This window comes from Epinephelus lanceolatus, chromosome 18, assembly GCF_041903045.1.
Source record: "Epinephelus lanceolatus isolate andai-2023 chromosome 18, ASM4190304v1, whole genome shotgun sequence".
In the NCBI taxonomy this organism is placed as follows: Eukaryota; Metazoa; Chordata; class Actinopteri; order Perciformes; family Serranidae; genus Epinephelus; species Epinephelus lanceolatus.
In genome coordinates, this window is record NC_135751.1 from 3,158,844 (window position 1) to 3,177,057 (window position 18,214).

An 18,214-nucleotide genomic window follows, 5' to 3' on the forward strand; every position below is an offset into this window, starting at 1 on the left:
GACTTGAAAAATCTTCACTGTGAGCATCCCAAGACTCTTTTTACTTAGCAGAGCAGAACTGCTGTCCATTGCAGTAAACGCCTTCTGCACACACAAGGATTTAAATCTCTGGAATACCACTCCCCCAGAGATCTGGCAATCTCTGACCGAAGCCAGCCTCACCATCCCCCTGCTGAAGTGGCGCAGGCGGCGGAAGCATAGGAAGCAAAAGCGGGGCAAAAGAGGGGGGCTAGCGGCTAAGCTAAAGGCTAACCCCTACAAACTGGTTATCCCCAGCCTCTTCCTTACCAACGCCCGGTCGCTAAACAACAAGATGGACGAACTACGACTGCGGATCACTTCTCACAGTCTGGAATACTGCATCCTGATTGTCACGGAGTCCTGGCTGGATCAAAACATCCCCGACGCGGCGATCGAGCTAGCGGCGTCTTCAGAGCCGACCGAACAACAGACTCTGGTAAGAGCAAAGGAGGGGGACTCTGTGTTTACATCGACAACAGATGGTGCACCAACGTGACTGTTAAAGACACTCACTGCTCTCCGGACATTGAATACATGATGTTGCAGTGCAGACCCTTCTATCTGTGTAGAGAGTTTACATCGGTGGTGATAATTGCTGTCTATGTGCCCCCTCAAGCTAATGCTAAATTAGCCATGGAAGCACTACTTCACTCCATCAACCAGCATCTAGCTGTGCAGGCAGACAGTGTAATCATAGTGGCAGGAGATTTCAATCACTCCAACCTTAAGTCTGTCATGCCCAAATTCCACAAATATGTGAACTTTCCCACCAGAGAAAAGAACACTTTAGTTTACTGCAACATCTCCAACGCCTATAAAGCCAGCTCTCTGCCACACCTGGCCCAGATGGCGTCCCTGGGCGTGTCCTCAAGACCTGTGCAGACCAGCTAGCAGAGGTATTTACAGCCATCTTCAACCTCTCGCTTCAACAGTCTGTGGTTCCCACCTGCCTCAAATCAGCCACCATCGTTCCTGTACCCAAGAAGAACACAGTGAACTGCCTGAACGACTACCGCCCAGTGGCTCTCACGCCCATCATTGCGAAGTGTTTTGAGAGACTCATCCTCCCCTCCATCAAGTCTGCCATCCCTGTTGACCTTGACCAACATCAGTTTGCATACCGAACTAATAGGTCGACAGAGGATGCTGTCATGATGGCGCTCCACACAGCCCTCAGTCACCTGGACCAGAGCAACACCTATATAAGGATGCTGTTTGTGGATTTTAGCTCCGCATTCAGCACAGTCATCCCCCAAAAACTGGTCACTGTGCGCATAGATTCTGGAGTTCCTCAGGAACAGACCTCAGCACGTCAGGATGGGAGACTGCACTTCCTCCACACTCATTCTGAACACTGGAACACCACAGGGGTGTGTCCTCAGCCCCCTCATTTTCTCCCTCTTCACCCATGACTGCTCCCCCATCCACCCCACAAACACCATCGTCAAGTTCACTGATGACACCACCATCGTAGGACTGATTAGGAACAACGATGAGTCAGCCTACAGGGAGGAGGTTGAACGCCTGACAGACTGGTGCCTCCATAACAACCTGGACCTCAACACAGCCAAAACCAAGGAAATTATTGTGGATTTCAGAAAATCCAAAAAGACTGAGCCCCCCACCCTCTCCATCAAGGGAGAGGAAGTTGAGACGGTGGAGGGTGGAGGGTGGAGAGCTTTAAATTCCACATTTCGGCCAACCTTACCTGGTCTGTCCACACCTCCTATCAGGTGAGGAAGGCCCACCAGCGACTTTACTTCCTCAGGGAGTTAAAGCAGGCCCACCTCCCCCGCCCACTGCTGGTTAACTTTTACAGGGCCTCCATCGAGTCCATCCTGACCTACTGCTGCACAGTGTTCACCAGCTGCACCGCAGAGGACAGGAAGGACCTACAGCGGGTGGTGAGTACTGCAGAAAAGATCATTGGGACACACTGCCCCCCCCTCAAAGACACTTACACTGGTTGACTTCTCAGGAAGGCCAGAAACATCAGCACAGACCCCACTCACCCCAGACATTCCCTATTCTCCCCCCTCCCCTCTGGAAAGAGATACCGCTCTCTTAAAGCCAGAACAGCCAGACTCATGAACAGCTTCTTCCCCCAGGCCATCAAAGCCATCACCGCACACATCCCACCCATCCCACCCATCCCACCCATCCCACCCAAAGACTAACACTGGAACACACCAAAATACTGAGTGCAATACCCCCACCCCCCTTCCCCAACTTGCACAAACCCTTTGACTTTCCACAACCTCCTGCACCTTAATAATATCTGTACATAATACTGTTTCATTCTGTATATAGGTTATTTATATTGTTCATATGTTTCTTTTGTATATATCTGGCTTATATTGTTATAATGTTATTTTATTTCCCCATACTGTTAAAATGCTATTTTTATACTGTCAGTGTTATTTTTATTTTTACTATTCTTTTTTTTGTACCACTGCCAAATAGGGGCTGCTAAACAGATTTTCACAGTGATATTGTCTGACAATGTTAACGGTGACAATAAAGCAGTGGCGGAGCCAGAACGTAGCGGGTGGGCCTGCAAAGATCTGGATGGGCCTGATTATTTTTAAAGCTGAGATGTCTGTGGATTTAGTAACAAGAACATACTAAAACATGACTAAAACTGTGTACCTGCACAAAGCCAGAAATATGCCTACACATTAGGCTATTTTCGGCATATTTGTAAAGCCGTGTGACGCTTGATTCTGTTTTATAACTTTCAGTTAATGTACATATTTGGACATATTGATATATTTGATGAAGCCTTATTGTTTTGCTGCTATTAAACAATGAGAGACATGTTTTCTTCGTTTACTTAATAGCATAAATGTCCACACTACTGCGCACGGGGAGACAGAGACCTGCTCTGCTCCAGACACACTCAGCACCTTGGACAGCACGGCGCACCTGACTGTTGTCGCTACAGTTACTAGCCTATAAGGTTAATTCATAAAGTTGGTAATTTGCGAGTGGGTTGGATAAAGCACAGATATTGAAATGTCAGACCAATGGGACATGTTCAGAGCCTCCTCACAGGCTCACACAAACGCAATCATAACATACCACAGCGGGCCAGAATAAAAAAAAACAGTCTTACCTGCAGTTGCTACACAAGGCGGAGTCTTCTGGGCTTGGAGTTAAAAGCGTTGATTATGTCATCATAATCCGAACTGTCAATCATCTCTCTTTCAAATGACAGGAGTGTCAGGTTGTTGAGGCGTCCAGTCAGCATCCTCAGGCGCGCCTGGATCCTGTTGGTAGCGGAGAAAAGTATCTCGACGCTGCAGGAGGTCAAAGGGAACGTTATGATGGCCCTTAACAGACTGTTCATGTTAGGAAAAATGTCCGACGGGCAGCTGTCCAGTATTTCCATCAGTGTGGGGAAGTTGTTCTGATCCATTTTCCATCTGATGTGCTGAGTGAACACAGAATGTTCAGCATCAGCTATTTCAATCCCACACGGAGTCACACGGAGCTTTAAAAATGTCTCCAAAAGTGGCAGATCCAGGTGCAAAAGAGGCCGATGCTCTCATGATTCCATATGTGTCCTCTTTAAATTGGCTGTTTGCACACAACATAACAATGTCCAGGACAACCTTAACATGTTCCCGGTGTCTCTCCACAAATGCTGGAGCATCACCGTGCAGCTGGTTCAACACTGTCCCGCAGCTTTGCGGCCCATGGCTGTCCCTGAATGATGCCAGTTTTGTTTGCGCAATGACATGCGGCTTACTAGACTCATGTTTGTTGCAGGCCTCTCTGATACGTTTCCAGTTTTTGTAGCCACTTATAAACATAGTCTCAGTGTGCATCTCCGGAAAATGTCTGCAAGCTTTACAAAACACTGCATCTTGTTCTTTACTGTAGGGCTACTCAATCCACTTGTACTTCCCATACTAGTTGGCATTAAATGACCGCAATTTCCCACCTATGACAGTAGCTGGGAATGCTATTAGCTTGGGTTGAGTGGTGGTTCCTCCATTGGTGATAAATCTAACGATGTCCGGATTGGCTCACTAGATGCGGCCAGTGGCAGTCGGTGGGTCGGAGCCGGAGCCGGGTTAGCACAAATGCTAGCATGACTCTCAGGGGATGGCGATGATGACGTGGTGGTTCTTTCCCCCTCATTCCCCGGGCCAATTAAGTTCTCCTGACGACCATCCTCTTTAAGCACAGCCTGGTCCAAACTTTCTTCTGTCTGTAGATGTGGTTTTTTTGAAAAAGTGGCTCAAAGATAACTGTTTAGCCATTGTTAAATGAGTCCAGCTTCCTGCTACAGTGCCTATGACCCTCGGCACCCGCCGTCTGACTGCTCGTGAACTCAAGCGTGTGCATGACATTGTTAATGACGCAACCCAGCAAGCAATAGTCGATTTAAACGCATTGACTATATTTAGCTCCGATTTAGTCTCGCTACATGTAACCCAAATCTAGCCAATTTAATTTTGAAATTAATTAAATGTAATTTAATATTCAATCGTGTATGGAGAGTCAACAGTAATCAAAATATGTTCATCTCCATTTTTTGGACATGGTCTCTACATAGCCGTATAATTGATGACGTCTACACTTTGGCTATGGTTAGACGTCTACCAAATTTTCACTGACAGCCCAAATTCAGCCGTGATTTAGCCTAGATGTCAGGTCTTCATGTAGACGGCTATTAGACGTTTTTTAAACCAAAAAATGCTTGCTGGGAAGAGAGGAAGTTCTTTTTTTATTTTTATTTAATTTTGAAATTTCTCTATAAAACAGAAATTACAATTAAACATTTAAAGCAGATTCTATGATATTTTTTTATGAATTATGTTGGGTATTTTTATTTATTTATTTTTTTTTTTTTTTCATGAATCTTACTGGGTGGGCTGTCAATCTGGGTGGGCACAGGCCCACCCAGATTGACCCATAGATCCGCCCCTGCAATAAAGTAGCTGAAGCTGTAGACATGTCATTTGTGTGGATAAGGTAAAAAATAAGGGAGAAGTCACAGTTTTAAGAGTCTCTACATATGGGCTTTGCTCAAACCTTGATGAGGTGAAATAGCATGATAACCAGTGAGACAGGATGCTATCTCTTGTTGCTTTGAAACATAGAATTAAAAAACTATATGTCAGAGAGCTCTAGTTTCGCAGACCGGTTGAGGAGTAGGCGCAGCGCACCTGCGCTTCGCCAGCTGGGTGTGGCCAGGTGGATTTTGCAAGTTTGGCACACCGTGCGCGCTGGTGCAGCTAGTCCTCCTTCCCACCTCCGTCCCTCCTACCTGTGCAAGTCGGAAAGAGGGAGGAGAGAAGGCGTGGAGTGGGTTTTACACACATCACACCAATCAAATGAGCCCCTCTCCTCGCCCTTAAATGCGCCGCACGAAGGCGTAATGAGAGTTTACTCAATTCGCCATTGCAGAAGAGAGCAGCAGCGTCAGACGGCCAAACTTCTCCCAGGAGGAAACTGATGTTTTGGTCCGGGAGGTCCAAGCTCGCAGTGTCCGAATATACGGAATTGCGAGCAGACCTCCACCGGCTGATGATGCAAAGGTAGCCTGGGAGGAGGTCACCACAATTGTAAATCAATGTTGCGTTTCTGTCATGCGCGTGCACGCTCTCTCTTTCTCTCGCAGTGTCACTCTGTTTCTTTTCTTTTGACTTTTCTAAGATGACAGATGCTGAATATATACTCCCTATCTGATGCTGTGGCTGTTTGTGGTTGGCTGAGAGGGATGTGAACTCATTAGTTTGCAGCTGTGTTAATCAAACCAGGTTGAGTTTCCATTACACGTGCCAAATGGTGCCAATCCCCTTTGATCTGACATCAGATGTGACGGGACAGTCGATATAGAGATACATTTATGTGCTGATTGCAGATAGTTGCATTGAATAGTGGTTTTTGTGGCTATTTATTGCATCGTTAATGTGCCTGACATTCTGGAAACCTGCTTGTGAGGTTTTGGTGACGTGTGCGCACTGTCTGCCGGACAGCCAAATTTCCACTACATCAGCTGCGCTCCGCCTGCGCTGACAGTAGACCTGGTTTCAGCTGGCGAGCTTTTAGCGCACCTTCGGCGAAGCCCTTTGGCACGAAACTGTCACTGCGCCAAGCTGGATCTGTTGACACTTCCCACTGCTGCGCTGCCACACCCATCTCAGCACACCTCGGTCTGCCAAACTACTAAACTGAGCGTGCCTCAGGTTGCGCTGCTCGAAACTAGCTCTGCACGGGGTTCGCCAACCCGCACCGCGCCGGGAAACTAGAGCCCCTAATGTTTAAATGAAACCATCATCTGAAAGAATGCAAAAATATATCAGCATTCACACGATAATTAATATAATAATAAAGCTGCTCTTTAACTCAGTGTGTTTGTTTAAAACTTAGGTGAGAGTAAAGGAAGTGGCAAATTTGTTTGCCATCCTTACCTCTTTCCTCTGCAGGAGAAGCAAAGGATGACAGACAAGCTGGAGGACACTAGTCTGAGGCTGAAAGATGAGATGGACCTCTACCGGAAGATAATGGACAAGCTCTGGCATAATCGTCATGACTTTCAGAAGGAAAAAGAGGCCATGCAAGAGGTGAGCACTCTAGACAACAGAAAGATCACATAATGTCGAGGAGTTCCATTGAATCATATCTTTACTCTGCAGTTGATTGATGATCTCCGCCGGGAGCTGGAGTATCTGCAGTTGTTTAAGATGGAGATGGAGCATCCAGGACAGGGCAAGGGACTGTCAGAGTACAATGCCAGGACCAGAGAGATCGAAATGGAACATGAAGTCAAGAGACTGAAACAGGTTTTCACACACAGAACACACACACCCTTGTTCTTCTATCCTTATGGGACTCTCCGTTCTCTCCATTCACACCCAGGTGGTTTAGGTTTAGTCCACACAAAGGTGCATGACTAGCATAGAACATGTTGACTTGACTTGACATTGAAACTGTTCAAGCCTTACCAATCTTTTGGCTCGGACATTACGAGCTTGTCATATATTTGTAAGTATGTTGTCCAGTATTGCCTTTCACTACAGAAATACCAAAGATATTAGGGATGGACATTTTCAGTGACTTCCATATTTGAATTAAATTATTGTAGAGTACTCTAGTACTGGCAAATAAATCATAAGAAACATGTAAGAATAGGATTGTACAAAAACTGGCCCTTTGCTGCACACACTCTCTCCCAGCTGGGCCTGCTGCAGCCTCTTCAGCCTGTTTCCTTTGTTTGGTTTGCTGCACCTTACAACACACATTACACCATATTTCACTCATCCACATATGCCTAACATGACTGATACCCTTCCTACTTACACATGCCATCAGTTTACTTACTGTGCTTATTTGTTTGAGTTAAATAAATTAACTTTTGATTGATACATCTGTGTGTGGCCTCCCTTTTGCTGCCGGCCTTCAGCCAGTCTGTAACAAATGGGGGCTTGTCCGGGATTTTGGTGCTGGGAATCACACAGATTTTGGGTTACTCTGGTATTTCTAGGGACTTTGTTGTTTGACCACTGGTATTCCAGTAAACGTGTTGCTCCATAGATTTTGGCCTGCAAATGTTAGAACATGTTTCCTGGAACTACCAGCAGGATTTGAGGGCTGGTAAATTATTTGGAACCCTTATTCCTGATAGGCATAAGCAATGTGGGGCACTGGCCGTCTCCATTGATCCTTTTTTGTTTTAGATGATCATTTTTGTGCAGCAAGTGGTTAGAGCATTACTTTTCAGCTTTTTCAGATTTTCAGCGTGCTGAATTGACCGGGTTGCTGGTCGTTGTGCTTAATTCATCCTGCCATAACCCTGCATGAAGTCTAGGGTTGAGTGGGTCAACTAGTATTGGTTAGGCAGTTAGCCAGAGGGATGGGGTTCCATATTCAAAGCAGCCATTAATCCTGTTGTGCGGTGGTGGAGAACTTTGTCTTTGCTTTTAGTTTTGGTCTATCTGTGGTGTGTTGAAATAGTTTCAGTGCTGGAAAAAAGCGCCCTAGGTGGTAAAACTGTGAAATGGTTTCGATTGAAGATTTTCAGATGTTCAGGCGTGAGGATTTGCTCAACTCTTACAAAAGAGATCAGCTATTCCAAGTAGTTGACTATTAAAGTGTTGAGGTTTCTAAGAAGATGAATAAAGAGGAGTTGTTGGCCACGTTAAAGGCCCAGTTGGTGGAGCTGAATATTTTGTCTTCTTCAGTGGAAGGTCCAAGTGCTCCGGTAAAAGTGACTAGGTTGTTTGATGTAGCTTCGGCTATGGTCAGTGGGCCAGGTAAAGTGTTGGCTCCTGTTTTGACTGGGCTTGGAACTGCCTTGACATTTGAGCAACAGAAAGAGCTCCTTCTGCTACAACTCCAGCAGGAACAAAAGAGTGTTGGGGAGGTAGAAAAGGTGAGACAGAAGTGAAACTGAACTAGCCTATGCCCAGGCAACACAAAAGCTACAGTTGGAGCATTATAAGTTGGATCTTATAAGTGAAGGCAAGCTTCAGGCTGAGTCAAAGATTGAAGAGTCAATTCCCACTCCGTCATCTGATGTTGCTGTCAATTTACAGTTAGTTCCAAAGTTTAATGAACGGGACCCTGATATTTTCTTTGTGTTGTTTGAGCCTTTAGCGGAAGCACGTAATTGGTCTGATGCTGAGTGTACTCTGCTGCTTCAATGTGTGCTCCTTGGCAAGGCCCAGGAGGCTTTCTCAGCCTTGAGTGCTACAGATAGTGGTAGTTATCAGTTGGTTAAAGCTGCTGTACTGCTGTACTGCTGTACTTGTACAGGTCACCTTGGGGAATGACCTGGCTGGCGACCGAGTGTGGCCTGATGCGCCTGTAATGGTGGACACCCCACCTTCTCAGGTAGAAGGTTTTGTAGTGCTACCCACCTGTGCAGTGACACGTGCCATGAGTCATGCTGAAGGTAGTTCATGTCTTGATAATTCAGATAGGAAAAGAGAGCCTGTGTTTCCTGTACCTGCTTTCCCCTTACCTGTATCTTGCAGTGACCTTGTGTAAGGGCAAAAAGATGATCCCTCGCTTCAGCCACTGTACAGCCAAGTTCAACCACATGGTGAGGCAGAGAGTGCAGCTCGTGGCTACTTTCTCCGAGATGGCCTCTTGGTGAGAAAATGGGTTCCCCAGGGGGACTGTTTTTTGGGAATGAGATTGTCCAAGTAGTTTTGCCCTCTTTGTTACGTTTAACTGTCATTCAGACCGCCGCTCATGATGGTGTAGCTGGTCATTTAGGTGTGAGGAAAACCTATGATCAAGTTATGTGGTATTTTTACTGGCCACGTTTGAAAAGAGACTTCTCAGCCTTTATCAAAACTTGCCACACATGTCAGTTGACTGGAAAACCAAATCAGGTGAGTAAACCTGCCCCTCTCCTATTCCAGTTGCTGAACACCCCTTTGAGCATCTGATTGTTGACTGTGTTGGTCCTTTGCCCGTTCCAAAACTGGTAGTAACTTTTGCTAACGGTCATGTGTCAGGCTACACGTTATCCTGCTGCTCATCCCCTTAGGAACATCACCACCAGGTCAGTTGTGAAAGCTCTGACACAGTTCATGTCTATTTTTGGACTCCCAAAGGTTGTCCAGTCTAACCAGGGGTCTGATTTCTCATCAAAGTTGTTTTCAGAAGTGTTAAAACAACTAAATATCAAACATTCACAGTCCAGCACCTACCATGCCCAGAGCCAGGGAGGTCTGCGAGATTCCATCAAACTTTGAAGTCCCTTCTCTGAGCATATTGTACTGAGTTAGACAGAGATTGGGAGGAGGGTTTACCCTGGCAGATGTTAGCTGCCAGGGAGGTGTCCCAAGAGAGTCTGGTTTTCAGCCCCAGTGACCTGGTTTTCAGTCATAAGGTTCGAGGCCCTTTAGCATCCCTTCACAGTGACTGGCAAGCAAAAGAGGCCCCACAAAACTTGATAGACAATGTGAATGGTTTCAGACAGCAACTGTATCGAGCAAATAAATTGGCAAGAGACAATCTACAAGCAGCTCAAGATAAAATGAGAAGTCTCTATGATCAGCGGGCAGAACACAGTGAATACAGTCCGGGTGATCAAGTTCTGGCCCTTTTGCCTTTGGTTGGTTCCCCTTTCCAGGCCAAGTTCTCTGGTCCTTATACTGTGGCCCGAAAAGTGTCAGATCTGAATTATTTGATTTCAACCCCTGACCGGAAGAAATCAGTGCAGTTGTGTCAATAATTTGTTGAAACCCTATTTTGCTCGCTCTGCTGTACGAGGTTCTGGGTCGTTGATTTCCTCTGTTGCTGCAGTGGCATCAGTTGTTCATTCACCCCCACTTTTTGATCAGGAGACAGAAGCTGAGGGAGAGTTGTGTATGCCAAATGAATCTCTTGCCAACCTTGAGGCAATGCTGAAGCATTTACTTGAACCAAAGCAAACAGAGTTGGGGAATCTGATTAAAGATTATCCCTGCCTGTTCAGTGATACTCCATCTCGTACTCATCTTATTGAGCACAACATTGATGTGGGAGGGGCCCCGACAGCGTTTTTACCGTATGTCTCCAGACAAGCATGAGCAGTTAGAGGTAGAGGTGGGCTACATGTTAGAAAACAGCATTGCTGAGCCTTGTGTGTCCAGTTGGCCTTCCCCATGTTTACTAGTTAAAAAGTCAGATGGTATATTTAGAACTTGTACTGATCTGAGGAAACTGAACAGGTAACCAAGCCTGACTCTTTCCCACTCCCACGCATGGAGGATTGTGTGGATCAGGTAGGTTTGGCAAAGTTTGTTAGTAAGTTTGGCTTACTTAAAGGTTACTGGCAGGTGCCTTTGTCTCCTCGAGCTAGAGAGATTGCGGCATTTATCACACCCAGCAGTGTGTATTCTTACACCGTAATGCCATTTGGCTTGCATAATGCTCCTGCCACCTTGAACAAGGTTGTCTGGTCTGGTGGGCTGCGCTGTGCACTTGGATGATGTTGTGATTTACAGTGATTCTTAGGAAAATCATCTTTGGCGATCAGGGCCCTGTTTGACCGTCTGGCCTGGGCATGTCTGACCATCAACCTGGCAAAATGTGAGTTTGCCAAGGCAACAGTCACCTACCTGGGTAAGGTAGTTGGCCAAGGGCAGGTGCAGCCTGTAAGAATAGAATAGAATAGAATAGCTACGCTACGTCGCACACAGGGGAGCGCCATCTACAACATCACGGGTGTTAGCTGTTGACCAGTTTCCTGTGCCGACAACCAAGAAAGAACTGTCTCATTTCTTGGGCAGGTGGGCTACTAGCATGGGTTTTGCAAAAATTTCTCCACGGTGGTTGCTCTGCTCACGTCTTTTTTTAGCCCAAAGATAAAGTTTCATTGGTCTCCTCACTGTCAAGAAGTTTTTGAGTCTTTGAAGTCGTTGCTATGTTCTGCCCCTGTCTTAGCAGCTCCCCAGATGGACCAGCCTTTCTCCCTCTATGTGGATGCTAGTAAGGTGGGAGCTGGGGCTGTACTCATGCAGATGAATGAAAAGGGTGTCGACTGTGCGGTGAGTCTCTTTTCTAAAAAGTTCAACTCACATCAGTTTAATTATTTCATCATTGAAAAGGAAGCACTGGCACTCATCTGGGCATTGAAACATTTTGAGGTTTATGTGGGAGGTGGAGTAAGTCCCTTAGTGGTATACACATACCATAATCCCCTAACCTTTCTCCACTCACTCCAAAACCCAAATCAGTGCCTTATGCATTGGTGTCTGTTCCTTCAGCCATTCCATTTAGACTTTCGTCATATAAAGGGAACTGAGAACACAGTGGCTGATGCCTTGTCTCGAGCTATGCCTATTTAAATACACTAGTGTGCTTCCTTCCTGCAGTGTTGCTTCCTGTCTGTTCTGGCTCTCCTCTCTCTTAAACTGCTTCCTAAGGTACCAAGGTTGCCAAGGGAGCTGGCCTTGACGGTCAAGGATGGAGATGGCCTGCAGGTCGTAAGGATATTCACAAGTTTACACAAGTTGAAAGGATATTCAGTTAATATAGTTAACATAGGTTGAATGATTATTCACATGTTAATGTTAATATACCAGAGTGTTTTTTATTAACGTCCTCAGCTGTTTGAGCTGGTTATTTATTGTTTGAGAATTGACAGTTATGTAGTAGCTGTGGTTAAATTTTTGGGATCCTAGTTAAGACCCCCATCTAAAGGGGGGGGGGGGGGGTGTGACAGCCTTGTTCAGTCTACCTGCCCGTGTCTGACTGTGCTCTCTCTCTCTCTCTTGCAGTTACTGGGAGTTGGCTGGTGGGCGGAGCTGGGAGGGAGTGCCTGCTGGTACCTGCCCTTTTGGGTGGGGCCTGCAGAGGGCATAAAGGACCTCCCGTTTGGTCACACACTCTCTCCCAGCTGGGCCTGCTGCAGCCTCTTCAGCCTGTTTTCTTTGTTTGGTTTGCTGCACCTTACAACACACATTACACCATGTTTCACTCATCCACATATGCCTAACATGACTGATACCCTTCCTACTTACACATGCCATCAGTTAGTTACTGTGCTTATTTATTTGAGTCAAATAAATTAACTTTTGATTGATATATCTGTGTGTGGCCTCCCTTTTGTTGCCGGCTTTGAGCCAGTCGGTAACACTCATCACACAAAATTTTTAGGTTTCACCTCCAGCTGTTCCAAATCACATCTTCAGACTAGCAGACTAGCAAAGAGTAAGTTTCCATTTATTGTGGCAAAAAAGGCAGGAAGACTCAGATAAAAGCAAGAAAAGGGTGGAAAAAAGGTGCTGGTTTCCCAGATAAGAGATTATTATTATAAAGTTTAAAGGGCCAGTGTGTAAAATGGGTTGAAAACAGTGACATCAGTGGTCAAATTCTAGATTGCAGGGCTCACTCGCTCACCCCTCCCATCGGGTAAATGACGGTGGCCTCGTAGGGACAAAAAGCCTTGGGCACGAGTTTTTCAGGAGTAGGTCTATCTAGCGACGAGGTGAATGTTTATTTAGAAATCTAAACCATGTTACGATATTGTAATGAATCCCTCACGAGCAGGAGACCAGAGGAGCGTTCGGGAAAAAGGCCCGTTTATTTGAGCACTCCAGAAACTCCGGTAACACTCCGTCCCAAACTCTGACTCTTCTAGCGTAACACACACACTTCATAACTTTACACACATACTCGTTTACCATATCGAGTGGGGACCCCCTCCCCTCTCTGCTCAATCTGCAGCCCGCACACTGACTGACAGCGTAGCCGGTAAACAGAGCTCAGCTGTTTATTTAGCCTAGCAATATCTCCGGACTATAGTAGCTGCAATGGATGACTTTGAACGCGATTTTGAAGAGTTTCTTGTAGCGGACACAGACCCAGAGCCATACCTGTTTGAACTGGAGCATACAGATGAGGAGCTCCATGTGTTTGATGCTGAGCGGGCGAGAAGAGAGGGTGAATGCACAGAATGGGATTTAGTGCTACTGCTACCATTGTTGGGGAGATATATCATCAGGAGGAAAAGCGCCGCAGAGAATGCATCACAAGGAGTGAAGTTGCGTCTTCTTTTCCTCGCAGATGACGGTTCGGGTTCATTCTCTCCTGTTATGTGGTAAGTGTGGTCCATTCGCAAACTTTATAACTAAAAAAACTTTTCATTACTCTCTATCGACAAACTACTAACGCTCTCTGCTGTTTCCTTCTCCTTCTTTCTTCCTCCTGCTGTCTTTGTTGGTTTATTTATACACGCAAAACGCGTTCTCTGGCTGGCTGGATTGTCCGCTCAGTCTGCCGTACATACATGGCGGTGCAAGATGGCGACCTCTCTAAAGCAAGGCCCTTGCTATATATATATATATATATATATATATATATACAGTACAGGCCAAAAGTTTGGACACACCTTCTCATTCAATGCGTTTTCTTTATTTTCATGACTATTTACATTGTAGATTCTCACTGAAGGCATCAAAACTATGAATGAACACATGTGGAGTTATGTACTTAACAAAAAAAGGTGAAATAACTGAAAACATGTTTTATATTCTAGTTTCTTCAAAATAGCCACCCTTTGCTCTGATTACTGCTTTGCACACTCTTGGCATTCTCTCGATGAGCTTCAAGAGGTAGTCACCTGAAATGGTTTTCCAACAGTCTTGAAAGAGTTCCCAGAGGTGTTTAGCACTTGTTGGCCCCTTTGCCTTCACTCTGCGGTCCAGCTCACCCCAAACCATCTCGATTGGGTTCAGGTCCGGTGACTGTGGAGGCCAGGTCATCTGCCGCAGCACTCCATCACTCTCCTTCTTGGTCAAATAGCCCTTACACAGCCTGGAGGTGTGTTTGGGGTCATTGTCCTGTTGAAAAATAAATGATCGTCCAACTAAACGCAAACTGGATGGGATGGCATGTCGCTGCAGGATGCTGTGGTAGCCATGCTGGTTCAGTGTGCCTTCAATTTTGAATAAATCCCCAACAGTGTCACCAGCAAAACACCCCCACACCATCACACCTCCTCCTCCATGCTTCACAGTGGGAACCAGGCATGTGGAATCCATCCGTTCACCTTTTCTGCGTCTCACAAAGACACGGCGGTTGGAACCAAAGATCTCAAATTTGGACTCATCAGACCAAAGCACAGATTTCCACTGGTCTAATGTCCATTCCTTGTGTTTCTTGGCCCAAACAAATCTCTTCTGCTTGTTGCCTCTCCTTAGCAGTGGTTTCCTAGCAGCTATTTGACCATGAAGGCCTGATTGGCGCAGTCTCCTCTTAACAGTTGTTCTAGAGATGGGTCTGCTGCTAGAACTCTGTGTGGCATTCATCTGGTCTCTGATCTGAGCTGCTGTTAACTTGCCATTTCTGAGGCTGGTGACTCAGATGAACTTATCCTCAGAAGCAGAAGTGACTCTTGGTCTTCCTTTCCCAAAAAAAGGTGAAATAACTGAAAACATGTTTTATATTCTAGTTTCTTCAAAATAGCCACCCTTTGCTCTGATTACTGCTTTGCACACTCTTGGCATTCTCTCGATGAGCTTCAAGAGGTAGTCACCTGAAATGGTTTCCACTTCACAGGTGTGCCTTATCAGGGTAAATTAGTGGAATTTCTTGCTTTATCAATGGGGTTGGGACCATCAATTGTGTTGTGCAGAAGTCAGGTTAATACACAACCGACAGCCCTATTGGACAACTGTTAAAATTCATATTATGGCAAGAACCAATCAGCTAACTAAAAAAAAACGAGTGGCCATCATTACTTTAAGAAATGAAGGTCAGTCAGTCCGGAAAATTGCAAAAACTTTAAATGTGTCCCCAAGTGGAGTCGCAAAAACCATCAAGCGCTACAACGAAACTGGCACACATGAGGACCGACCCAGGAAAGGAAGACCAAGAGTCACCTCTGCTTCTGAGGATAAGTTCATCCGAGTCACCAGCCTCAGAAATGGCAAGTTAACAGCAGCTCAGATCAGAGACCAGATGAATGCCACACAGAGTTCTAGCAGCAGACCCATCTCTAGAACAACTGTTAAGAGGAGACTGCGCGAATCAGGCCTTCATGGTCAAATAGCTGCTAGGAAACCACTACTAAGGAGAGGCAACAAGCAGAAGAGATTTGTTTGGGCCAAGAAACACAAGGAATGGACATTAGACCAGTGGAAATCTGTGCTTTGGTCTGATGAGTCCAAATTTGAGATCTTTGGTTCCAACCGCCGTGTCTTTGTGAGACGCAGAAAAGGTGAACGGATGGATTCCACATGCCTGGTTCCCACTGTGAAGCATGGAGGAGGAGGTGTGATGGTGTGGGGGTGTTTTGCTGGTGACACTGTTGGGGATTTATTTAAAATTGAAGGCACACTGAACCAGCATGACTACCACAGCATCCTGCAGTGACATGCCATCCCATCCGGTTTGCGTTTAGTTGGACGATCATTTATTTTTCAACAGGACAATGACCCCAAACACACCTCCAGGCTGTGTAAGGGCTATTTGACCAAGAAGGAGAGTGATGGAGTGCTGCGGCAGATGACCTGGCCTCCACAGTCACCGGACCTGAACCCAGTCGAGATGGTTTGGGGTGAGCTGGACCGCAGAGTGAAGGCAAAGGGGCCAACAAGTGCTAAACACCTCTGGGAACTCCTTCAAGACTGTTGGAAAACCATTTCAGGTGACTACCTCTTGAAGCTCATCGAGAGAATGCCAAGAGTGTGCAAAGCAGTAATCAGAGCAAAGGGTGGTTATTTTGAAGAAACTAGAATATAAAACATGTTTTCAGTTATTTCACCTTTTTTTGTTAAGTACATAACGCCACGTGTTCATTCATAGTTTTGATGCCTTCAGTGAGAATCTACAATGTAAATAGTCATGAAAATAAAGAAAACGCATTGAATGAGAAGGTGTGTCCAAACTTTTGGCCTGTACTGTATATAAAAGCATAATTATAAAGCTACGAAAACCAAACAAATTTTATTTTATAGTGATTATACACTTGTATAAACATAATGGGTAGAATATTCAGATTCAGATTCAGATTGACAATAAACCATACCAAATATTACACACTGGCCCTTTAAGTCTGCCCACCCACAAGATGCATCCTGGTCAATCACACAGATTGCAGAGTTCTGGGGGGACAGAGACAGACCGGTTCAACCGCTGAATGCTGTACACTTCCTAGCTAAAAGGCAGTGGGATGAAAGTCTAACTAAGGAAAGCACATATTCTGATATACACACACATAATACACTGTATTACCTGTCCTAAAATAAAATCCAAACTACATTTAAGTAGAGATCAGAGTTCACAGTGGGATCAAATTTGGCACCAGCTTGTTTCTGTGGGTGACTGGCTGTTGGAGGTGATATAATGGCCAATGGTGGGGGAACGTTTAGCCAAGTAGTACTAACAGCTGGCTTTTGGAGATCTTGAAGGCTCATGGTTGTTTGGGTCAGTGGTCTGGTTTAGTACCCATGTAGGTGAACGGGGATCTTGATTGTTTTTGTTTGCCAGATAGTGTAAATCTCCCTTATGTCTTGTTGGTCGTCATTCCTGTAGGGTTGAAGAAGAGTTGGTCTTGAACTTGAAGGTTGTAATGTCTCCTTTCAAGACATGCAGGGACTTTCCCCTACATTGTTATTAATTAATTATTTATTAATTAATAGTTGTGCATGCACTGCCACAAATCCAGAGCCTGCGAGGAGGACAGCTGGTGAGATCACCAGTAATGAAAAAACTAGAAACAAGTCTGCACCCAGCCAAGAAATATTTCTGCACATATTTCAAAAAAGTGTTGTTTTTACACTTTTATACAGATCAAACAATAAAGATTTAATGTGTTAATCAGTGATTTCTAGCTGGTAGATGGAGTTTGCTACCTTTGGACAGAGCCAGGCTAGCTGTTTACAGTTTTTATGGTTGCTAGCTTTATGGCTGTAGCTTGATATTTAAGCAGTGTGGGTCAGTTCAGTTTAGTTGGTTGCACATTAGAACAATTATTTTTGTGTTTCTATTATTAAAATTCAGGGTGGTACCAATACAACTGTTCCATTGCGTAACACTTTTTTTTTTATCACAACTCTGTTGAGGTACCTACCTCACTGATCTGATACTAAAAAGTGGAGCTAGAAACATGGCAGTCTGTCAATTGATCACAATAGAGAATCAACACTCTTACTCAGACTACAATGGACTGTAACCACTGTTCCTACAGTGGCAAGTTTACATATATTGGTCAACTGTAACTATAAAATAAAGTAAAAAATAAATAAAAAATAAAAACTTTGCACCTCCAGTTGCCAGCTATAGACTTGGAAAAAATAATTAATCTCACTGAGCCCCTCAAAGGCTACTGCCAGCATCTTTTGGCAAGTTATAAGGTGGAACGTTTTCTTGCATGTTACTCAGTGATATTCCTTTAAAGAAGCATGAGGTCCACGACACAGTTCACTAACTAAGCATTTTGTGAGACAGTGATGAAAACTCAAAATTGCTTTTAGGGTTGACTTCACTATATTTAATACCTTTTGTAACCGTACTACACAAAGTCAAGGGTTTCATCCACAATCTCCTTTGAAAGGAACTGTTTTTTTGTCTTTCCTAAGGAGAACCATAAGCTGCGGGATCAGAATGATGACTTGAATGCTCAAATTCTCAGTCTGAGTTTGTACGAAGCTAAGAATCTGTTTGCCTGTCATACCAAGGCCCAGTGCCTGGCAGCTGAGATTGACAACGCATCCAGGGACGAGGTTAGTGTGCTGCT

General features: G+C 45.1%; 1 protein-coding gene across 2 annotated transcripts in view; it reads left to right on the forward strand.

Moving 5' to 3' along the window:
- The window catches only part of rab11fip4a (RAB11 family interacting protein 4 (class II) a), a 126,152-nt gene that overhangs the window by 96,222 nt on the left and 11,716 nt on the right, over positions 1-18,214 (forward strand). For both annotated transcript variants that reach the window (XM_033644535.2, XM_078161652.1), the window contains 3 exons: positions 6,462-6,599; positions 6,672-6,818; positions 18,057-18,200. In XM_033644535.2, the coding sequence (XP_033500426.2) occupies positions 6,462-6,599; positions 6,672-6,818; positions 18,057-18,200 (429 nt within the window). The remainder of the gene's footprint in view (positions 1-6,461; positions 6,600-6,671; positions 6,819-18,056; positions 18,201-18,214) is intronic.